Here is a 20,657-nt window from a genome sequence, read left to right as displayed (position 1 = left end):
AGTGTCAGAATAGGCGGCTTTATCGTATAAAAGCCCATATCTGATTTTCCATTCGGACAGGGCAGAACTGCGGACGCGTCCTCATTTTCTGCCTAAGGTGGTGTCAGCTTTTCACCTGAACCAGCCTATTGTGGTGCCTGCGGCTACTAGCGATTTGGAGGATTCCAAGTTGCTGGACGTTGTCAGGGCATTGAAAATATATATTTCAAGGACGGCTGGAGTCAGAAAATCTGACTCGCTGTTTATACTGTATGCACCCAACAAGCTGGGTGCTCCTGCTTCTAAGCAGACGATTGCTCATTGGATTTGTAGCACAATTCAACTTGCACATTCTGTGGCAGGCCTGCCACAGCCTAAATCTGTCAAGGCCCATTCCACAAGGAAGGTGGGCTCATCCTGGGCGGCTGCCCGAGGGGTCTCGGCATTACAACTCTGCCGAGCAGCTACGTGGTCGGGGGAGAACACGTTTGTAAAATTCTACAAATTTGATACCCTGGCTAAAGAGGACCTGGAGTTCTCTCATTCGGTGCTGCAGAGTCATCCGCACTCTCCCGGCCGTTTGGGAGCTTTGGTATAATCCCCATGGTCCTGACGGAGTCCCCAGCATCCACTAGGACGTTAGAGAAAATAAGATTTTACTTACCGATAAATCTATTTCTCGTAGTCCGTAGTGGATGCTGGGCGCCCATCCCAAGTGCGGATTGTCTGCAATACTTGTACATAGTTATTGTTACAAAAAAATCGGGTTGTTCTTGTTGTGAGCCGTCTGTTCAGAGGCTCCTACGTTGTCATACTGTTAACTGGGTTCAGATCACAAGTTGTACGGTGTGATTGGTGTGGCTGGTATGAGTCTTACCCGGGATTCAAAATCCTTCCTTATTGTGTACGCTCGTCCGGGCACAGTATCCTAACTGAGGCTTGGAGGAGGGTCATAGGGGGAGGAGCCAGTGCACACCACCTGATCCTAAAGCTTTATTTTTGTGCCCCGTCTCCTGCGGAGCCGCTAATCCCCATGGTCCTGACGGAGTCCCCAGCATCCACTACGGACTACGAGAAATAGATTTATCGGTAAGTAAAATCTTATTTTCTCATAGTCCGAGGTGGATGCTGGGCGCCCATCCCAAGTGCGGATTGTCTGCAATACTTGTACATAGTTATTGTTACAAAAATCGGGTTATTATTGTTGTGAGCCATCTTTCAGAGGCTCCTCTGTTATCATGCTGTTAACTGGGTTCAGATCACAGGTTATACGGTGTGATTGGTGTGGCTGGTATGAGTCTTACCCGGGATTCAAAATCCTTCCTTATTGTGTACGCTCGTCCGGGCACAGTATCCTAACTGAGGCTTGGAGGAGGGTCATAGGGGGAGGAGCCAGTGCACACCAGCTAGTCCTAAAGCTTTTACTTTGTGCCCAGTCTCCTGCGGAGCCGCTATTCCCCATGGTCCTTACGGAGTCCCCAGCATCCACTACGGACTATGAGAAATAGAATTATCGGTAAGTAAATTCTTATTTTTTATCAATTAACAAAATGCAAAGTGAATGAACGTAAGAGAAATCGAAATCAAATCAATATTCGGTGTGACCACCCTTTTGCCTTCAAAACAGCATCAGTTCTTTTAGGTACAGTACACTTGCACACAGTTTTTGAAGGAACTTGGCAGGGAGGTTGTTCCAAATATCTTGGAGAACTAACCACAGATCTTCTGTGGATGTAGGCTTGCTCAGATCATTCTGTATCTTCGTGTAATCCCAGACAGACTCAGTGATGATGTGATCAGGGCTCTGTGGGGGGCCATAGCAGCACTTCCAGGACTCCTTGTTCTTATTTACGCTGAAGGTAGTTCTTATTGACATTCTCTGTAGGTTTGTGGTCGTTGTCTTGCTGCATAATAACTTTTGAGCCAATAAGATGCCTCCCTGATGGGATTGCATGTTGGATAAGTACATGCCTGTATTTCTCAGCAGATTTAGGTTGAGTTATGTTTATTTTCTTCTATATACAGATGGGTTCTTATACATTATTGCTGCAGTTTGGCCAAACAGCCCCTCTCGGCGCTCCAGGTCCCGTGCGACTCTGCTAGCGCTGGGTGTCTCGTGTCACATTATTGAGGCAAGTTGTATGAGGACACATCTGTACAATACTTATGTATCATACTGGTGAACATTTTCAAAGCCAGATGATAAGATGAGTGGTTGTTGTGGAAAAATTCTATTCCGCAGGCTATAGCTGATGAATGTGTTTCTTTAATTTCTCGCTACGCAAGGTCAGTTTTGCTGTGGGAACAAGCGCTGCGAGGAAAAGGAAGGGCTGAAAAGTTGGGAAGTGAATTTTGGCTACTTGGAACATGGAGAGAAGCGGAACGCTCTTGTAAAGCTGAGTATGTTGTGTGTTTTGTCTTGTCCTTCTGATGTCACCACAATAGTAGTGGCCAGTTGGCAACTCTAGTTGTGTGGGGTAAGCACGAACCAATACAGCAGCCATGTTACCAGTGCAGAGTGACAGTAAGGTATGGCCGGACAAATCCCAGCAACCTCTTGGCCAGTGATACCCCCAATATATTACTGCTGGAACCTAACTTTAGGGAATCGTTTCATTTGATGAAAGTAGATGCACATTTTATATGGTTCCTTATAAGATTGCACTGGCCATTAGATTTGACTGACTAATTCCTGAATTCAATAGTAAATTGCCACCCCTTTGTTAATACATTATATAGGGCTTCCCAAACTCATTCCTCAAGGCACCCTATAGTCCAGATTTAAGGATATCCTTAGGTAACTTAATTAGTACCTCAGTCTGTTTAACTATACCATCTGGGCACTAGCATGGATATCCTTATAACCTGGACTGCTAGGTTTTCTTGAGGACCAAGTTTTGGAAATGCTGCATTATAAGGATTGCAGATGTGGCAATTAATAGGAACTGTTAGTGGTGTCGTCACGGCCATCAAGATGTATGTATCCTAATTGTAAAATGTACTGTGTGACTACTTCTGTGGCCTGTGGCAGATATACACAACTGATTCTCTATTGGTGTAGCACTGAGGGATACCCACCTCTCTGCTAGTGTGCTGCGCCGGCCCATCCCATGTTCTCTTGAGCATTTTCTGGGCTCAGCCCCAAACTTCCCGTGTGTTTACTCATGATGCTCCAAGTTTCTGATTTAAATCCTAATCCTACTTTGGAAAGTAATGAAAGGGTTAAAATGTGAATAAGATTAGTGAGTTCCAAAAAAGAGGGGTACATACTGTCACTGCACTGACTTCAGTTGTGATTTGTTTTTTAGTTTGTAAATAGTTTAGATTCCCCAGATCAACCATGTAAATATACATATTTCTTGTATTTAAATGGCTTCAATGTATGGTAGAAGCTGCAGCATCTGTATATCATACTGTACGTGCCCTGATTCACAGTGCTGACCTAGTAACCCCTAGGAAGGTCTTACATGTTTGTGAATATTGCATAACATATTAAATGCCTCTCTACCGTCCCAACATAAAAGTCTGATTGCTGCATTTGTCAGTTATATGTGGGTAAGTGGAAGTTTGAGAACTTGTGTGAAGCCAGTCAGATGATTGGTTAGCCCCTGCATCAACCATCCAATCATAATCCACGTTTCAAGGCGGCACCCTTCCACTAATCAAATCTCTGCAGTCTAATCTTTGTCAGATACAGCGGTTAAACATGATGACAGGAGAGTGGAAACACCCTTCAGATAGTGACATAACAAATATTATGAACAAGTGTATTAAGTATTCATTTAACATTCTTTTTCTGAGTTTTTTTTTTTTCATTTTAAATGAATTGTTTTCTTTTAGATTTGTTTTACTAGTATAGTTCCTATCAGTGTATGTTATAATCCTAACACTGGGGGTAATTCCAAGTTGATCGCAGCAGGAAATTTTTTAGCAGTTGGGCAAAACCATGTGCACTGCAGGGGAGGCAGATATAACATGTGCAGAGAGAGATAGATTTGGGTGTGGTGAGTTCAATCTGCAATCTAAATTGCAGTGTAAAAATAAAGCAGCCAGTATTTACCCTGCACAGAAATAAAATAACCCACCCAAATTGAACTCTTTCTGCACATGTTATATCTGCCTCCCCTGCAGTGCACATGGTTTTGCCCAATTGCTATCAAAAATCCTGCTGCGATCAACTTGGAATTACCCCCACTGTGTTTAAGGTTTTACAATGCAGTTTGGCCTGTTTTACATTATGAATGCAAACTGCTTTTCTTCAAAACCATTAGTAGCAATACAGTATATTCGCTTCAAGAAACTTTAACCGCAAGTTTTTAACAGAGATATGTATTTGGTTGTGTCTCTGTCATTGGCGCAGTTGATTAACTGGCGTCATATGACCAGCTTAAGCTCATTTATGGAACATTTGGTGCAGAACGGAAGTACAGTGAATGTTGCATTTTTTATAAACAGCAATTTAATGTGTAATTGCACAAATTAATGATACAAAATATAAGTATATGCTTTGCTAATAAGAATGCTTCCTGTATTATGCTTCTCAGCAGTAATGGTCACTGAATAGAACAGACAAGGAAGAAGCATTAAAAATGAAGTCCATAACAAGATTTGTGCATAAGCTGTTACAAATTAACAAATGGTGAACTTCTTACAGGACTGTGTCCGGAGTGTTCCTACAAACTGAATTTTCACCATAGGTATGTTACATTATTCTTACTTTGCGGCAGTGCACTTGTTAGCTAAATACAGCAGCAGCGGCTGCTGATGTTATATATTGGCTGAACCAATATTCTTTTGAACAAACTCAGGGCCTGATTTCTGATGTGCAGGGCCATCTTAACAGCATTGTAGGCCCTGCATAAGCAATTTGCTGGGGCCCCTACTCTCCACCAATCACAATGCTGACAGACATTCACTGTCTGGCTGGGAGGCAGGTAGAGAATGCTGCCTTACTTCTCTGAGTGTGTGACCACCACACGCCCTGAGATGGCACTGCCAATTTGGTTGGTATTGAACAGCCGCAGGATGCAAATGCAGCAGGAGGTGTCTATAGAAAATAGATGCCTCTTGCATGCATTTGCAATCGCAATGGTCGCAGCCCTCGGTCAGTCTCCGTTAGCTGAAGCTTACTCTGGCCGACAGAGCTGGTCTGCTGGGTTCAGGAAGTCTGCGTCCGGTGGCTCAGCACGTTTACAAAACTGGTCCGACACTCCCCTCCCATTTTGTTGTACGGCTCCAGGCGCCACCTCCCACCCTAATGCATTGCAGCATGTTAATCATGCGCAGACCCCAAACTATCGGATCAACTAATGAGAGATATACAGACTATTGGTTCAGGTCACCAAATGGCTGCCAACATTATGAGTAGTCAGCAGGTGCACGTGAAAGTAAAGTTGTAATATTATACAAAATAGAAGTATTAGCATTAAGAATGATGTCATGCATTTTGATTTTTCTGTCCCATGTTCTGCATGCATTCAGTTTTTGGTTGCAGTACCCCCTATGACCAGCATTTATTTTGGCGCTATTGCCTTTGTCACAGGCTCAGAGATGTACAATAAAACCTTGCTAAAGCTAGACAATATATTGCATCATACGGTCCATCACTGTAAATATAGTAGAGAACCTTTCACCGCACTGCTTAGTGATTGGAAGCAACTGTCTAAATACAGAAGCTGTTGTGAACTATAACATATATTTGTAGGTTTACCTGTGTAACAAATCTCCTGTCCCAGTGCTTTAGGATTACTCATGTATAACCTTTAGTATACATTGCAGTCAGTACATAGTCCTACATAGTCAATGAGGTTAAAAAGAGGCAAACTGCCCATCGGGTTCAACCTGTATTCTGCATTAATCTATTCATATTATAATGTGTATGCTGAAGTAATGGCTTAGTATCAAATGAAAACAATGATTCTTACCACCCCCAGATAATATAATGTCAATATGTTAAATGCTATAGCCCTGGATACATTTACCAGTTAGGAATTTGTCCAATCCGCTTTTAAATACATTTACAGAGTCTGCCATTATTACCCTCTCCGGCAGAGAGTTCCAAATCTTCATTGCCCTTACCGTGAAGAACCCTTTCCTATGTTGTGTACAGAATTTCCTCTCCTCTAACCTAAGCGAGTGCCCACGCGTCCTATATAGAGTTCTTTTAATAAACAAATCCGCTGCTAGCTCCTTGTAATTACCCTTTACATTTCTCTAACGTCCTAGTGGATGCTGGGACTCCGTCAGGACCATGGGGAATAGCGGGCTCCGCAGGAGACAGGGCACATCTAAATAAAGCTTTTAGGATCACATGGTGCGTACTGGCTCCTCCCCCTATGACCCTCCTCCAAGCCTCAGTTAGGTTTTTGTGCCCGTCCGAGAAGGGTGCAATCTAGGTGGCTCTCCTAAAGAGCTGCTTAGAAAAAGTTTTTTTAGGTTTAAATCTCAGTGAATCCTGCTGGCAACAGGATCACTGCATCGAGGGACTTAGGGGAGAGATTTCCAACTCACCTGCGTGCAGGATGGATTGGAGTCTTAGGCTACTGGACACTTAGCTCCAGAGGGAGTCGGAACACAGGTCCTCCTGGGGTTCGCCCCGGAGCCGCGCCGCCGATCCCCCTTACAGACGCTGAAGACGGAGGTCCGGAAAGCAGGCGGCAGAAGACTCCTCAGTCTTCATGAAGGTAGCGCACAGCACTGCAGCTGTGCGCCATTGTTGCTACACGTCTCACTGATTCAGTCACGGAGGGTGCAGGGCGCTACTGGGGGCGCCCTGGGCAGCAATATTAAATACCTTTAGTGGCAAAATAAATACATCACATATAGCCATTAAGGCTATATGTATGTATTTAACCCAGGCCAGTTTTCTTAAAACCCGGGAGAAAAGCCCGCCGGAAAAGGGGCGGAGCTTATTCTCCTCAGCACTCAGCGCCATTTTCCTGCTCAGCTCCGCTGGTGAGGAAGGCTCCCAGGACTCTCCCCTGCACTGCACTACAGAAACAGGGTAACAAAGAGAAGGGGGGCATAATTTGGCGATATTGATATATTAAAAGCGCTTATATCAAAAACAACACCTTCTAGGGTTGTTTATATACATTTATAGCGCTTTTGGTGTGTGCTGGCAAACTCTCCCTCTGTCTCCCCAAAGGGCTAAGAGGGTCCTGTCTTCGATTAGAGCATTCCCTGTGTGGCTGCTGTGTGTCGGTACGTGTGTGTCGACATGTATGAGGACGATGTTGGTGTGGAGGCAGAGCAATTGCCGGTAATGGTGATGTCACCCCCTAGGGAGTCGACACCGGAATGGATGGCTTTAGTTATGGAATTACGTGATAATGTTAGCACATTACAAAAGTCAGTTGACGAAATGAGACGGCCGGAAAACCAGTTAGTACCGGCTCAGGCGTCTCAGACACCGTCAGGGGCTGTAAAACGTCCCTTACCTCAGTCAGTCGACACGGGTACCGACACAGATGAATCTAGTGTCGACGGTGAAGAAACAAACGTATTTTCCAATAGGGCCACACGTTATATGATCACGGCAATGAAGGAGGCTTTGCAGATCTCTGATACTGCTGGTACCTCAAAAAGGGGTATTATGTGGGGGGTGAAAAAACTACCTGTAGCTTTTCCAGAATCAGAGGAATTGAATGACGTGTGTGACGAAGCGTGGGTTAACCCAGATAGAAAACTGCTAATTTCCAAGAAGTTATTGGCATTATACCCTTTCCCACCAGAGGTTAGGGCGCGCTGGGAAACACCCCCTAGGGTGGATAAGGCGCTCACACGTTTATCAAAGCAAGTGGCGTTGCCGTCTCCTGATACGGCCGCCCTCAAGGATCCAGCAGATAGGAGGCTGGAAACTACACTGAAGAGTATATACACACATACTGGTGTTATACTGCGACCGGCAGTAGCCTCAGCCTGGATGTGCAGTGCTGGGGTAGTGTGGTTGGATTCTCTGACTGAAAATATTGATACCCTGGATAGGGACAGTATTTTATTGACTCTAGAGCAATTAAAGGATGCTTTTCTTTATATGCGAGATGCTCAGAGGGATATTTGTACTCTAGCATCAAGAGTAAGCGCGATGTCCATATCTGCCAGAAGAAGTTTATGGACGCGACAGTGGTCAGGTGATGCGGATTCCAAAAGGCATATGGAAGTATTGCCATATAAAGGAGAGGAATTATTTGGGGTCGGTCTTTCGGACCTGGTGGCCACGGCAACTGCCGGCAAATCCACTTTTTTACCTCAGACCCCCTCCCAACAGAAAAAGACACCGTCTTTTCAGCCGCAGTCCTTTCGCTCCTATAAAAACAAGCGACCAAAAGGACAGTCTTATCTGCCGCGAGGCAGAGGAAAGGGTAAGAGAGGGCAGCAAGCAGCCCCTGCCCAGGACCAGAAGCCCGCCCCGGGTTCTACAAAGCCATCAGCATGACGCTGGGGCTTTACAAGCGGACTCAGGAGCGGTGGGGGGTCGACTCAAGATTTTCAGCAATCAGTGGGCTCGCTCACAAGTGGACCCATGGATCCTGCAGATAATATCTCAGGGTTACATGTTGGAGTTCGAAAGGTCTCCCCCTCGCCGGTTCCTAAAGTCTGCTTTACCAACGTCTCCCTCAGAAAGGACGTCGGTTTTGGAAGCCATTCACAAGCTGTATTCTCAGCAGGTGATAGTCAAGGTACCCCTCCTACAACAGGGAAAGGGGTATTATTCCACACTATTTGTGGTACCGAAGCCGGACGGTTCGGTAAGACCTATTCTAAACCTGAAATCCTTGAACCTGTACATACAGAAATTCAAGTTCAAGATGGAGTCACTCAGAGCAGTGATAGCGAATCTGGAAGAAGGGGACTTCATGGTGTCCCTGGACATAAAAGATGCTTATCTGCATGTCCCAATTTACCCCTCACACCAAGGGTATCTCAGGTTCGTGATACAAGACTGTCATTATCAGTTTCAAACGCTGCCGTTTGGTTTGTCCACGGCCCCTCGGGTCTTTACCAAGGTAATGACCGAAATGATGGTTCTTCTACGAAGAAAAGGCGTATTAATTATCCCTTACTTGGACGATCTCCTGATAAGGGCAAAGTCCAGAGAACAGCTGGAAGTCGGTGTAGCACTAACCCAGGTAGTGCTTCAGCAACACGGGTGGATTCTGAATCTTCCAAAATCTCAATTGACCCCGACAACTCGTCTGCTGTTCCTGGGAATGATTCTGGACACGGTTCAGAAAAAGGTGTTTCTCCCGGAGGAGAAAGCAAGGGAGTTATCCGAACTTGTCAGGAACCTCCTAAAACCAGGAACTGTGTCAGTACATCAATGCACAAGAGTCCTGGGAAAGATGGTGGCTTCTTACGAAGCGATTCCATTCGGCAGATTCCATGCACGGACATTTCAGTGGGATCTGCTGGACAAATGGTCCGGATCGCATCTGCACATGCATCAGCGGATAACACTGTCACCAAGAACAAGGTTGTCTCTCCTGTGGTGGTTGCAGAGTGCCCATCTGTTAGAGGGCCCCAGATTCGGCATACAGGACTGGGTCCTGGTGACTACGGATGCCAGCCTACGAGGCTGGGGAGCAGTCACACAGGGAAGAAACTTCCAGGGCGTGTGGTCAAACCTGGAGACGTCCCTTCACATAAATATACTGGAGCTAAGAGCGATCTACAATGCTCTAAGCCTGGCAAAATCGCTGCTTCAGGGTCAGCCGGTGTTGATCCAGTCGGACAACATCACGGCAGTCGCCCACGTAAACCGACAAGGCGGCACGAGAAGCAGAAGAGCAATGACAGAAGCTGCAAGGATTCTGCGCTGGGCGGAGAATCATGTCATAGCACTGTCAGCAGTGTTCATCCCGGGAGTGGACAACTGGGAAGCAGACTTCCTCAGCAGACACGACCTTCACCCGGGAGAGTGGGGACTTCATCCAGAAGTCTTCCACATGATTGTGAACCGTTGGGAAAGACCAAAGGTGGACATGATGGCGTCTCGCCTCAACAAAAAATTGGACAGATATTGCGCCAGGTCAAGAGACCCTCAGGCAATAGCTGTGGACGCTCTGGTAACACCGTGGGTGTACCAGTCAGTGTATGTGTTCCCTCCTCTGCCTCTCATACCAAAGGTACTGAGAATTATACGGAAAAGAGGAGTAAGAACAATACTGGTGGCTCCGGACTGGCCAAGAAGAACTTGGTATCCGGAACTTCAAGAGATGCTCACGGAGGATCCATGGCCTCTACCTCTAAGAAGGGATCTGCTTCAGCAGGGACCTTGTATGTTCCAAGACTTACCGCGTCTGCGTTTGACGGCATGGCGGTTGAACGCCGGATTCTAAAAGAAAAGGGCATTCCAGAGGAAGTTATTCCTACCTTGATTAAGGCTAGAAAGGAAGTGACTGTACAACATTATCACCGCATTTGGCGAAAATATGTTGCGTGGTGTGAGGCCAAGAAGGCTCCAACGGAAGAATTTCAATTGGGTCGATTCTTACATTTCCTGCAAGCAGGTTTGTCTATGGGCCTAAAATTGGGGTCCATTAAAGTTCAAATTTCGGCCTTATCAATCTTCTTCCAGAAGGAATTGGCATCAGTGCCTGAAGTACAAACTTTTGTCAAAGGTGTACTACATATACAACCCCCAATAGTGCCTCCAGTGGCACCGTGGGATTTGAACGTAGTTTTGAATTTTCTCAAATCTCATTGGTTTGAGCCTCTAAAATCGGTAGATTTAAAATACCTTACATGGAAGGTAACCATGCTATTGGCCCTGGCTTCAGCCAGGAGAGTTTCAGAGTTGGCGGCTTTATCATACAAAAGCCCATATCTGATTTTCCATTCGGACAGGGCAGAACTGCGGACACGTCCTCATTTTCTCCCTAAGGTGGTTTCGGCTTTTCACTTGAACCAGCCTATTGTGGTGCCTGCGGCTACTAGCGACTTGGAGGACTCCAAGTTACTGGACGTTGTCAGAGCATTAAAAATATATATTTCAAGGACAGCTGGAGTCAGAAAATCTGACTCGTTGTTTATATTGTATGCACCCAACAAGATGGGTGCTCCTGCGTCTAAACAGACGATTGCACGTTGGATCTGTAGCACAATCCAACTTGCACATTCTGTGGCAGGCCTGCCACAGCCTAAATCTGTAAAGGCCCACTCCACAAGGAAAGTGGGCTCATCTTGGGCGGCTGCCCGAGGGGTCTCGGCATTACAACTTTGCCGAGCAGCTACGTGGTCAGGGGAGAACACGTTTGTAAAATTTTACAAATTTGATACTCTGGCTAAGGAGGACCTGGAGTTCTCTCATTCGGTGCTGCAGAGTCATCCGCACTCTCCCGCCCGTTTGGGAGCTTTGGTATAATCCCCATGGTCCTGACGGAGTCCCAGCATCCACTAGGACGTTAGAGAAAATAAGAATTTACTTACCGATAATTCTATTTCTCATAGTCCGTAGTGGATGCTGGGCGCCCATCCCAAGTGCGGATTGTCTGCAATACTTGTACATAGTTATTGTTACAAAGATCGGGTTATTACTATTGTTGTGAGCCATCTTTTCAGAGGCTACTTCGTTTTTTGTTATCATACTGTTAACTGGGTTCAGATCACAAGTTGTACGGTGTGATTGGTGTGGCTGGTATGAGTCTTACCCGGGATTCAAGATCCTTCCTTATTGTGTACGCTCGTCCGGGCACAGTACCTAACTGAGGCTTGGAGGAGGGTCATAGGGGGAGGAGCCAGTACGCACCATGTGATCCTAAAAGCTTTATTTAGATGTGCCCTGTCTCCTGCGGAGCCCGCTATTCCCCATGGTCCTGACGGAGTCCCAGCACCCACTACGGACTATGAGAAATAGAATTATCGGTAAGTAAATTCTTATTATTTGAAGATATTAATAATGTCTCCTCTTAGACGCCTCTTTTCTAGTGTATACATGTTTCACCTAGCAAGCCTTTCCTCGTACTCCAGAGACTGTAACCCTTTTATCAGTTTAGTAACTCTTCTTTGAACTCTTTCTAGTTCCCCAATATCTTTTTCTTTTTATAATACGGTGCCTAGCGACTGAACACAATCTTCCACGTGCTGACGTAACAATGATTTGTACAGTGGTAGGATTACATTCTCGTCTCTTGTCTCTATGCTCCGTTTAATGCACGCAAGCACTTTACTTGCCTTCTTTGCTGCACTTTGACTTTGTGTACTGTTATTGAGCCTATTATCTATGAGCACCCCCAAATCTTTTTCCACCATAGTTACCGCTATATTTTCCCCATCTAGAGTGTAGGATGCATGTGTGTTTTCCCCCCCAAAATGCATAACTTTGCATTTGTCTATATTAAACCTTGTTCCCCATTTAGACGCCCAGGTTTCCAGTTTAACGAAGTCATTCTGTAAGGACTCCACATTGCCTTCTGAATTAATTACCTTACACAGTTTATTATCATCTGCAAAGTTTGATACTGTGCTTTCCAGGCCTATTCCTAGATCATTGATAAATATAGTGAAGAGCAGAGGGCCAAGAACTGACCCTTGTGGTATTCCGCTGACTACTGGTGCCCAACTGGAGAACATACCATTGACCACTACTCGTTGCACTCTGTTATCCAGCCAATTACTTATCCATGTACAAATAATGTTACCTAGGCCAAGTTCCCGTAATTTGTTGATCAGTCTCCTATGAGGCACTGTATCGAAGTCTTTTGCAAAATCTAAATACACCACGTCCACTGCTTTTCCATGGTCAAGATTCTTGCTCACTTCCTCGTAGAAGCTAATTAAGTTGGTTTGGCATGATCTGTCCCTTACAAACCCATGCTGTCTTTTACTAATAAACTTTGTATCCTGTAGGTGAGCCCCTATGCTATCCCTCAAAATGTCTTCCAATATTTTACCCACTATAGAGGTTAAACTAACTGGTCTATAGTTTCCAGGATTATTTTTATTTCCCTTTTTGAATAAAGGCACTACCTCCGCTTTGCGCTAATCCCTTGGTATTATGCCTGATCTAGTTGAACTATGGAAAATTAAGTACAGGGGTTTTGCTAGCTGTAACCTAAGCTCCATAATAATCCTTGGATGACTACCGTCTGGGCCTGGTGATTTATTAATCTTCACGTTACCTAGTCTCTCCAGGACTACTTCCTCACTTAAACAAGTATCAAGCCAAGAGTCATTACCCTCACTGTCGTTATCCACTAATGTCACCGGCTCATCCTCCATGGTAAATACTGATGAAAAAAATGTGTTCAGTATTTCCCCTTTTAATTTGTCATCATTTATCAAAGCTCCCAATTCATCTTTTAAAAGGCCTACGTTCTTCTTCTTTAACCTTTTACTGTTTATATATTTATAAAACTTTTTAGGATTGGTTTTACTCTCTATAGCGATTTATTTTTCCATTTATAATTTTAGCTGCCTTTATCGCTTTTTTACATTTTTTATTGCATTCCTTGTAATACCGGAATGATTCCTCCCCCTACATTAGATTTAAATGTTTTGAAAGCACGTTTCTTATTAGCCATTGCTTCCTTGACATCCTTATTAAGCCACATTGGTTTTTGTTTAGTACTCCTGCGTTTACTGATGGGAATGAACTTGTGAATATTGTTTTCAAGCAACCCTTCAAAAGCATCCCACATTTCCGATGTGTCCTTGCCTTGAAACAAAACTTCCCAGTCAATGTTGTTTAGTGCCCATCTCAGCATATTGAAGTTAGATTTTCTAAAGTTAAATGTTTTGGTTGCTCCCTTACAGCTATGTTTCTTAAAACTGATGTTGAATGTGATCATGTAGTGAAAAACTGTTTCCCAGGGTCTCCCCAACTTTAGTGTTTGATATAATGTCCACATTATTGGTAAAAACTAGATCCAGAATTGTTTAACCTCTAGTTGGGACCTCAACTAATTGAGTCAAGAATTGATCCTTCAATATATTTAAAAACCTGCTGCTCCTAGTTTTTACACATGAATCATTACTCCAATTTATATCAGGATAGTTAAAGTCCCCTAATACTAGGATGTCCCCCATTCCTGCTACTTTTTCAATTTGGTTGAAAGAGTTGTTCCTCGTAGTGTACACTAATATTTGGTTGCTTGTAGCACGTGCCAATGACTAGTTCAGTAGTTGCCAAACTTTTTTGAATCACAGCGCCCTAGAGTATCAGAATTTTTTTCACAGCACCCCTAGGCCAAAAGTTTTTTATTGAGAGATTTAGAATAAATATTAAATGAAGTAGATCGCGTTTATATGTCATCCTTAGGTTCAATTGTGTGGTTTGGGACAGGAATTGCTTCTGTTTGTCCACATATTTAAGATTGATAGCCATCAGCACTGGTTTTGCCTATTACATTGACCATAAATAATTTAAATTGGTCCTGGACCACCAATCCAAGGCACCCCTGCAAGTGTCCTGAGGCACCCCAGGGAGACACGGCACACAGTTTGGGAACCACTGGACTAGTTTGTTTGCCTCAGTGCTCCCACTTGTGATCTCAACCCATAGCGACTCCACGTTATCTCTTGCTCCCTCGAAAATACCCTCTATTAAGTTTGGATTTAGCGATGGTTTAACAAAGAGACATACCCCTCCTCCCCTTTTGGTAGCCCTGTCCCTCCTAAAAAGAGAATAACCCTCCAAATTCGCAACCCAGTCATGAGAGTTGTCCCACCATGTTTCCGTAATACCTATAAAATCGTACGTAGATTTTGATGCAAGCCATTCTAATTCCCCCATTTACCCGATAGGCTTCTTGCGTTCGCAAGCATACATTTTAGTTTAGCATCTCCCATGGCCGTTTGATTTAATGGTATCTTGTCTATATTTACAAGTGCCTTTCTAGAATTACTCTGACCGACTGTTAATCTCCTCCCTCCCTTTCCATCCCCTTCATACTTAATACAGCCTTTCTTACTGCTTTCTAAACCCCTCCTCGAGATATTAGTATCTTCCCTTATGCTATGGTCATCACTTTCTATATGCCGTATTGTTGTACAGTAATCATCAGTATGTAATAAATTTGGAATATCTTGGGCAATACCCGTGTCAGTAATTCGGGTGTCAATACCCATGCAGATACCCTTGGCCTTGCCGGCTGATCTTTCACTCCCCCCTTCTCCTTCCCCCTTTCACTCCCCCCATCTTTCCTGTTCTCATTTTTTGTCCCGTAGCTTCTAACTAAACCCCCCCCCCCCCAGGCACCTAGTTTAAAAGCTCCTCCAACCTTCTTACCATCCTACCCCCCAGCACCGCAGCCCCCTCCTCATTCAGGTGCAGTCCATCGCGACAAAAAAGATGGCGCCTGACTGAAAAGTCCGCCCAGTGTTCCAAGAACACAAACCCCTCTTTCCTGCACCAATCCCTAAGACACACATTTACCTCCCTAATCTCCCTCTGCCTCCCTGGGCTAGCGCATGGCACTGGTAATATTTCGGAGAATGTTACCGTAGGTGTCCTTGCCTTAATTTTCTTGCCTAATTCCCTGTAGTCTTTCTTAAGGACATCCCACCTACCACTAACTTTGTCATTGGTGCCAACATGCACCAAGAACGCCGGGTCTTTACCAACCCCTCCCAACAATCTATCTACTCGGTCCGCGATGTGCTGTACCCGAGCACCCGGAAGACAACAGACTGTACGGCGATCACGGTCCCGGTAGCAGATTGCCCTGTCTGTCCTCCTGATAATAGAATCCCCTACCACCACGATCTGACTAGGTACCTCACTAACTTTTTTCCCATCAGTACCATGGGGGCCGCTCCTCTGGTTGTTAGAGGGAACAGTCTACTCCAGTTCCGTCATTTCCTCACTGTCATCCTCAGATTCTTCGTCCAATCGGGCGAATTTATTGGGGCTTGGCAGATCGGAGATGTCCTGTCTCCCCCTCCCCCTCTTCTTCTTCCTTCTAACCATGACCCAGCTGTCGACCTGATCCTCATCAGTGATCCCCCCTGCAACTCCTCCACCGTTCTATCTAAACTTTGCTCGAGATTGTGAATGTCCCTCAGTCGCTTAACGGTCCGCTCTAGATCAGTTGCCTGGGCTTCCAGGGCGTCCGTTCGCTCACAGATGTACCCGCACTCGGACTGTTGAGCCAGCTGCGCGTACATCATGCACGACACGCACTGAGTGAGATCCTCAATCACGGCCCCACCCATATTTAATATGCTAACTCCCTATTACCCTCTGAAAATTAAAGAGAGAGGGACAGTCTATATATAAGGAAAGAAAATGTGACCATTTTTAGCGCTCCTGAACAGATAGGTGACAGCCTCCAAAGACAAAAACAATACCACCGTTCTTTACAAATGCAGATTTCCAAAAAGAAGAATGTCAAATGGAGTGGCGCTCCTTTCCGTTCTTTATGTTCCTCAAAATAAAAAACAAAAAAACCAAATCATAGAGTAGTATGTTTCTTTTATATGTGATTCCACCATGTGTGAAAAAGAGAATTCCAGTATTTGTGATGTAGAAAATATAGAAGGCAATGTATAAAGGGACAATAAATTTAACAAAAGACAATTTTAAGATAAATTAATTACAAATTAAGTAAGGGACAAGGGAAAAATTAAATTAAAAAGAGAGGGACAACCTATAAGGGACCAAAAGGACAATAAGGGATAAATATAAGATAAAGTATAGGTTAATACTTATCTGCCCGCTGCTCTTCCGATCAGTGCTCAGATGCTGTGGCTCAGTCTTCGGCTGTGACACACGCACTCACACTCACACTCACACTTTGATCAGCAGCAGCACTCTCTCTGTTCTTGCTCAGCCCTCTGTACTCAGACACACACTCTGCTCTAGGCACAACTCCGTGAAGGTTATTCGAGAAATTCATTCCTTCTCCAACAACAAATTGTTTAAAATTAAGGAGAGAATTAGTTGCCAAACAACAGGAGTCATATATATGCTGTGGTGCCCATGTGGCCTCCAGTACATTGGAAAAACAAAAAGGAAACTCCATATAAGGGTCCAGGAACATCTGTGTAACATCAAAAATGGACGAGATAATCACAGTATACCTATGCACTTCAAAGAAACACATAACTCAGACCAGAGCCAATTGCAGTTTATTGGAGTGAAACAAATTAAAAGACCATTGAGAGGGGGTGACATGGATGATATCCTGGCAAGAGAGGAAACGAGGATGATATATGAATTTGGCACTCTGACTCCCAAAGGACTTAATATAGACTTAGAGATTATACCTTTCCTCAAGTGATTTGAGTATTAGTATTGTAATGAATTTTGAATCATCTTCACGACATGAATTGAGATAACAAATACCCCAAGAATATTTATAAAGAATATATCTCCCCTGTAGTCATAGTAGAAATATAGTGGTTTATTTAAGGACATATTCTTCCAGTATGTATTTTAATCCTTAGTAGAAGAAGACCACAAATACTCTCGAACAGAAGCATTCATGCCATATGTATATGTATATTCATATACAGCACAGTATAGGCTTTGAAGTAATACCTTTTTAGATTAGCACGGTTTAAGGGTAAGGTAACCGTTTCAATGACTGTAATTGAAGACTGGTATGGAAAAGTACCTTAGGACTAATTTATACCATTCTATATAGATCGTGCAGATTTTTAATATTTAATTTTTAATATTTATTTTTTATTTAATAAATCAATGGTTTTAATGATATGTGTGTGTCTGTTCTTATATGCAAAATATGGGAGCTTGAGTACCACTTTTTTAATGTATTAGTATTTTATGAGGGCAGAGAAACGGTATTCTCCATTTTAACTGAGGGCGGAAGGGAGTTCCGCCGCAGGAGTAAATTTAACCATTAAATACAAATAATGAATCATTTTTATATGATATAACAACCGCTTGTGTGTTAAATGTGAGTTTGTCTATATGTGTATGTCACGCATGGTTTAAATTACCATCCAAAAATGATCAGCAATGTATGAGGGCAAGGAAGCCTCCATGGCCATTAGAACTGAGGGCGGAAGTGAGCAGACCTCAGGAGCGATTTAAGCAGCGCTGGGCTAGAAATCGACTTCACTACAATCCTGACGAAGCCTACCAGGCGAAACGCGTCGATCGTGGAGAAGTCGATCCCGCTCCGTACAGCGTCCGGGAACAAGGAGGATCGGACCTACAAGGACGGGTGTCTGCCGGCAGACAGCATCAACGCCGCATCGCGGAAGAGTACATCGGAAGGTGAAGGAACCTACTGCAGGTGGGGAAGTGCTTCAGACGTCTACTGACTAAAATGGTAGGAATGTTCTCCCTTTAGTATACTACCTGCAATCCCTGAAACAGACTGCTTGACGTTACATCGTAGTAGTAACTTCAGAGTTAACCATACAGAGACTGCTAAAACTTAACCTGTATTGAAAAAAACCTGCAAACCCTAAAAAAGGGGGGTTTCAACAAGTACAGGAACAATATCCATTTCAAGAAATACTTTGGATATCCAAGTGGGACTTTTTAGAGACTGCTAAAAAAGGTTCTTTGGAGAAAAATCTCCACCTAGTGGGGTAAAACGCTTTTGAGTGTACCCACGGGTATTGTCTTGTTTGTGTGTCTAGTTCTATATGTTATATGTTTGTAAGTCGTATACCGGTATATAGCTATCAATTTTTTCTTTTAAAATTAACCTATACTATACATATATACATCAATAAAATATGGAGATTATGAATTAAATTGGTTCATGTACAATTATTGTCTGAGATAGAATCCTATACACAAGTGAGGTTTATATGATCAGGCCCAGCCAAGACAAATAAGGGTGAGCGCTGAACTACTTTTATTCCGATATATGCCCTCTTTGTATATAGTGTCTTGTAGTACACTTACAGTTCACAGCAGCCACCAGTTTGTCAGGTAGTGGAGTTGATTAGCGCAGTTCTTACAAAACCATTCTTACTACACACTCTGCTCTCACAGCTCACACACACTCACTCACTCACTCACTCACACACACTTCTCTTGTGCTCCTGCACCTGATCTCTGTGCACCGTACCCCCGAGCTGAGCTCCCTCCTGCTCCTTCTGTGCCCCCGGCTCCTGACCTGCTCACCCCCTGCACCGGCTCATGGCACCCGTCCTGCTAGAGCTGCACAGCCTCACAGCCGCCGTGGACACTCTCCTCTACTCCGTCACTTCCGGCTTCCTCGACTCTCCGTCACAGCAGTTCCGCCCACAGTCTCACAGCAGTCAAAGTAGGCCTGTTTCATCAGTAGTAATAATGCTGCTGATATACACACAAAATTATGGGCTCATTCCCGTGGTACTGACTGAACTTCAAGTTTCACTTCGTTCTTCTAGACTTGTCAAGCGCATAACTATCACATAAACCTCACCTGCATGTACAGCACATGGCCGTGTCTCCTTCATTGCTCTGTATTCACAGGAGGCGAGAGGTACAGCCAAAGGCTAAGAAAAGAAAGAGGTCAGAAGATGCAGGACAGTCGTCCAGGAAGAAGTCGAAAGTGTCCCGTAAGAAAGTAAAGGATAAAGGTAATACTGACAGTCACTGAGATTTATTGTATTGTGGCCTGATATATGATCCAGTACAATTTGATAAACCCGCTCATGATCATATGAGAGCCCATAATGGACATAATTGCATGTGTGTGCGTGTGGTCAAGTGACGACGCCATGACCACTGAACAACTGAAGTGACTAATTTGACTAACCTGATCTTCCAAAGTGTGTTTTATATATATATATATATTGTAAATGAGTAAATCAGTGCGCTTGTCCAAATTATGCGAAGTTCCTTACTGTAAAAGTGCAATCTAAAGTCACAAATAAATTTGGTCAAATGACCAGTCTAATAAATGAGTTCTTCCAAAACTCGTGTTTGGTTTAATTGCCAAACAGTCCACACTTTCCCCGTTTTAACGGGTGGCTGCTCAGTTCTTCAAAAAGTGCCACTAGGTATGCGTAGCCCAAAGGGGAATCTGAAAATAGAGGAAGAAACAACAGAGCGCCTTTAGTGTAGTATCCTTTAAATTAGTTTTTGTCACACGCAAGAATAATATTGCGTACCGGATTACGGCTTGACTCAATGCCTATCGATCCCCTGGTCTTTTAGTCCACGTCTCTGTCGAAATCTAGATAGAGTCAGGAGACATGGAATCGCTATATAGCGTAGTAATTACTCAAAAAATAGGGTCAAATTTTACGTCTCACATAAAATTACATGCGTACCAGATAAAGTAATAATTTGTGCATATCAGTATAGGTACTTGTATCCTGGTCCTCATCAGAGGGTGGTGGTCATATGGAAACCATAGCCACGTTCCTGCAGTACAGTTGATATACAGGGGATCATAGAATTTGTCGGCAGATAAGAACCACTTGGCCCATCTAGTCTGCCCCTTTTTTTTTTTTTTTATATATTATTTTTTTTTATCACTAACCTTATTTGATCCTTATTTCTTTGTAAGGATATCCTTATGTCTATCCCATGCATGTTTAAATTGCTCTACTGTCTTAGCCTCTACCACCTCTGATGGGAGGCTATTCCACTTGTCCACTACCCTTTCTGTGAAATAATTTTTCCGCAAATTTCCCCTGAACCTCCCCCCCTCCAGTCTCAGTGCATGTCCTCGTGTCCTATTGCTTCTCTTCATTTGGAGAATGTTTCCCTCCTGGACTTTGTTAAAACCCTTCATATATTTGAAAGTTTCTATCATGTCCCC

The 20,657-nt window shown here is 43.9% G+C and overlaps 1 protein-coding gene across 2 annotated transcripts in view; it reads left to right on the top strand.

Moving 5' to 3' along the window:
• Window positions 1-20,657, top strand: part of LOC135056644 (protein FRA10AC1) — a 330,853-nt gene that overhangs the window by 301,755 nt on the left and 8,441 nt on the right. For both annotated transcript variants that reach the window (XM_063962081.1, XM_063962082.1), the window contains exons 9-11: window positions 2,266-2,379; window positions 4,634-4,676; window positions 19,361-19,467. In XM_063962081.1, the coding sequence (XP_063818151.1) occupies window positions 2,266-2,379; window positions 4,634-4,676; window positions 19,361-19,467 (264 nt within the window). The remainder of the gene's footprint in view (window positions 1-2,265; window positions 2,380-4,633; window positions 4,677-19,360; window positions 19,468-20,657) is intronic.

The sequence above is a fragment of the Pseudophryne corroboree genome, chromosome 3 (genome assembly GCF_028390025.1).
Source record: "Pseudophryne corroboree isolate aPseCor3 chromosome 3, aPseCor3.hap2, whole genome shotgun sequence".
NCBI classification, from domain to species: Eukaryota; Metazoa; Chordata; class Amphibia; order Anura; family Myobatrachidae; genus Pseudophryne; species Pseudophryne corroboree.
This window is presented reverse-complemented; position numbering and strand designations above follow the sequence as displayed.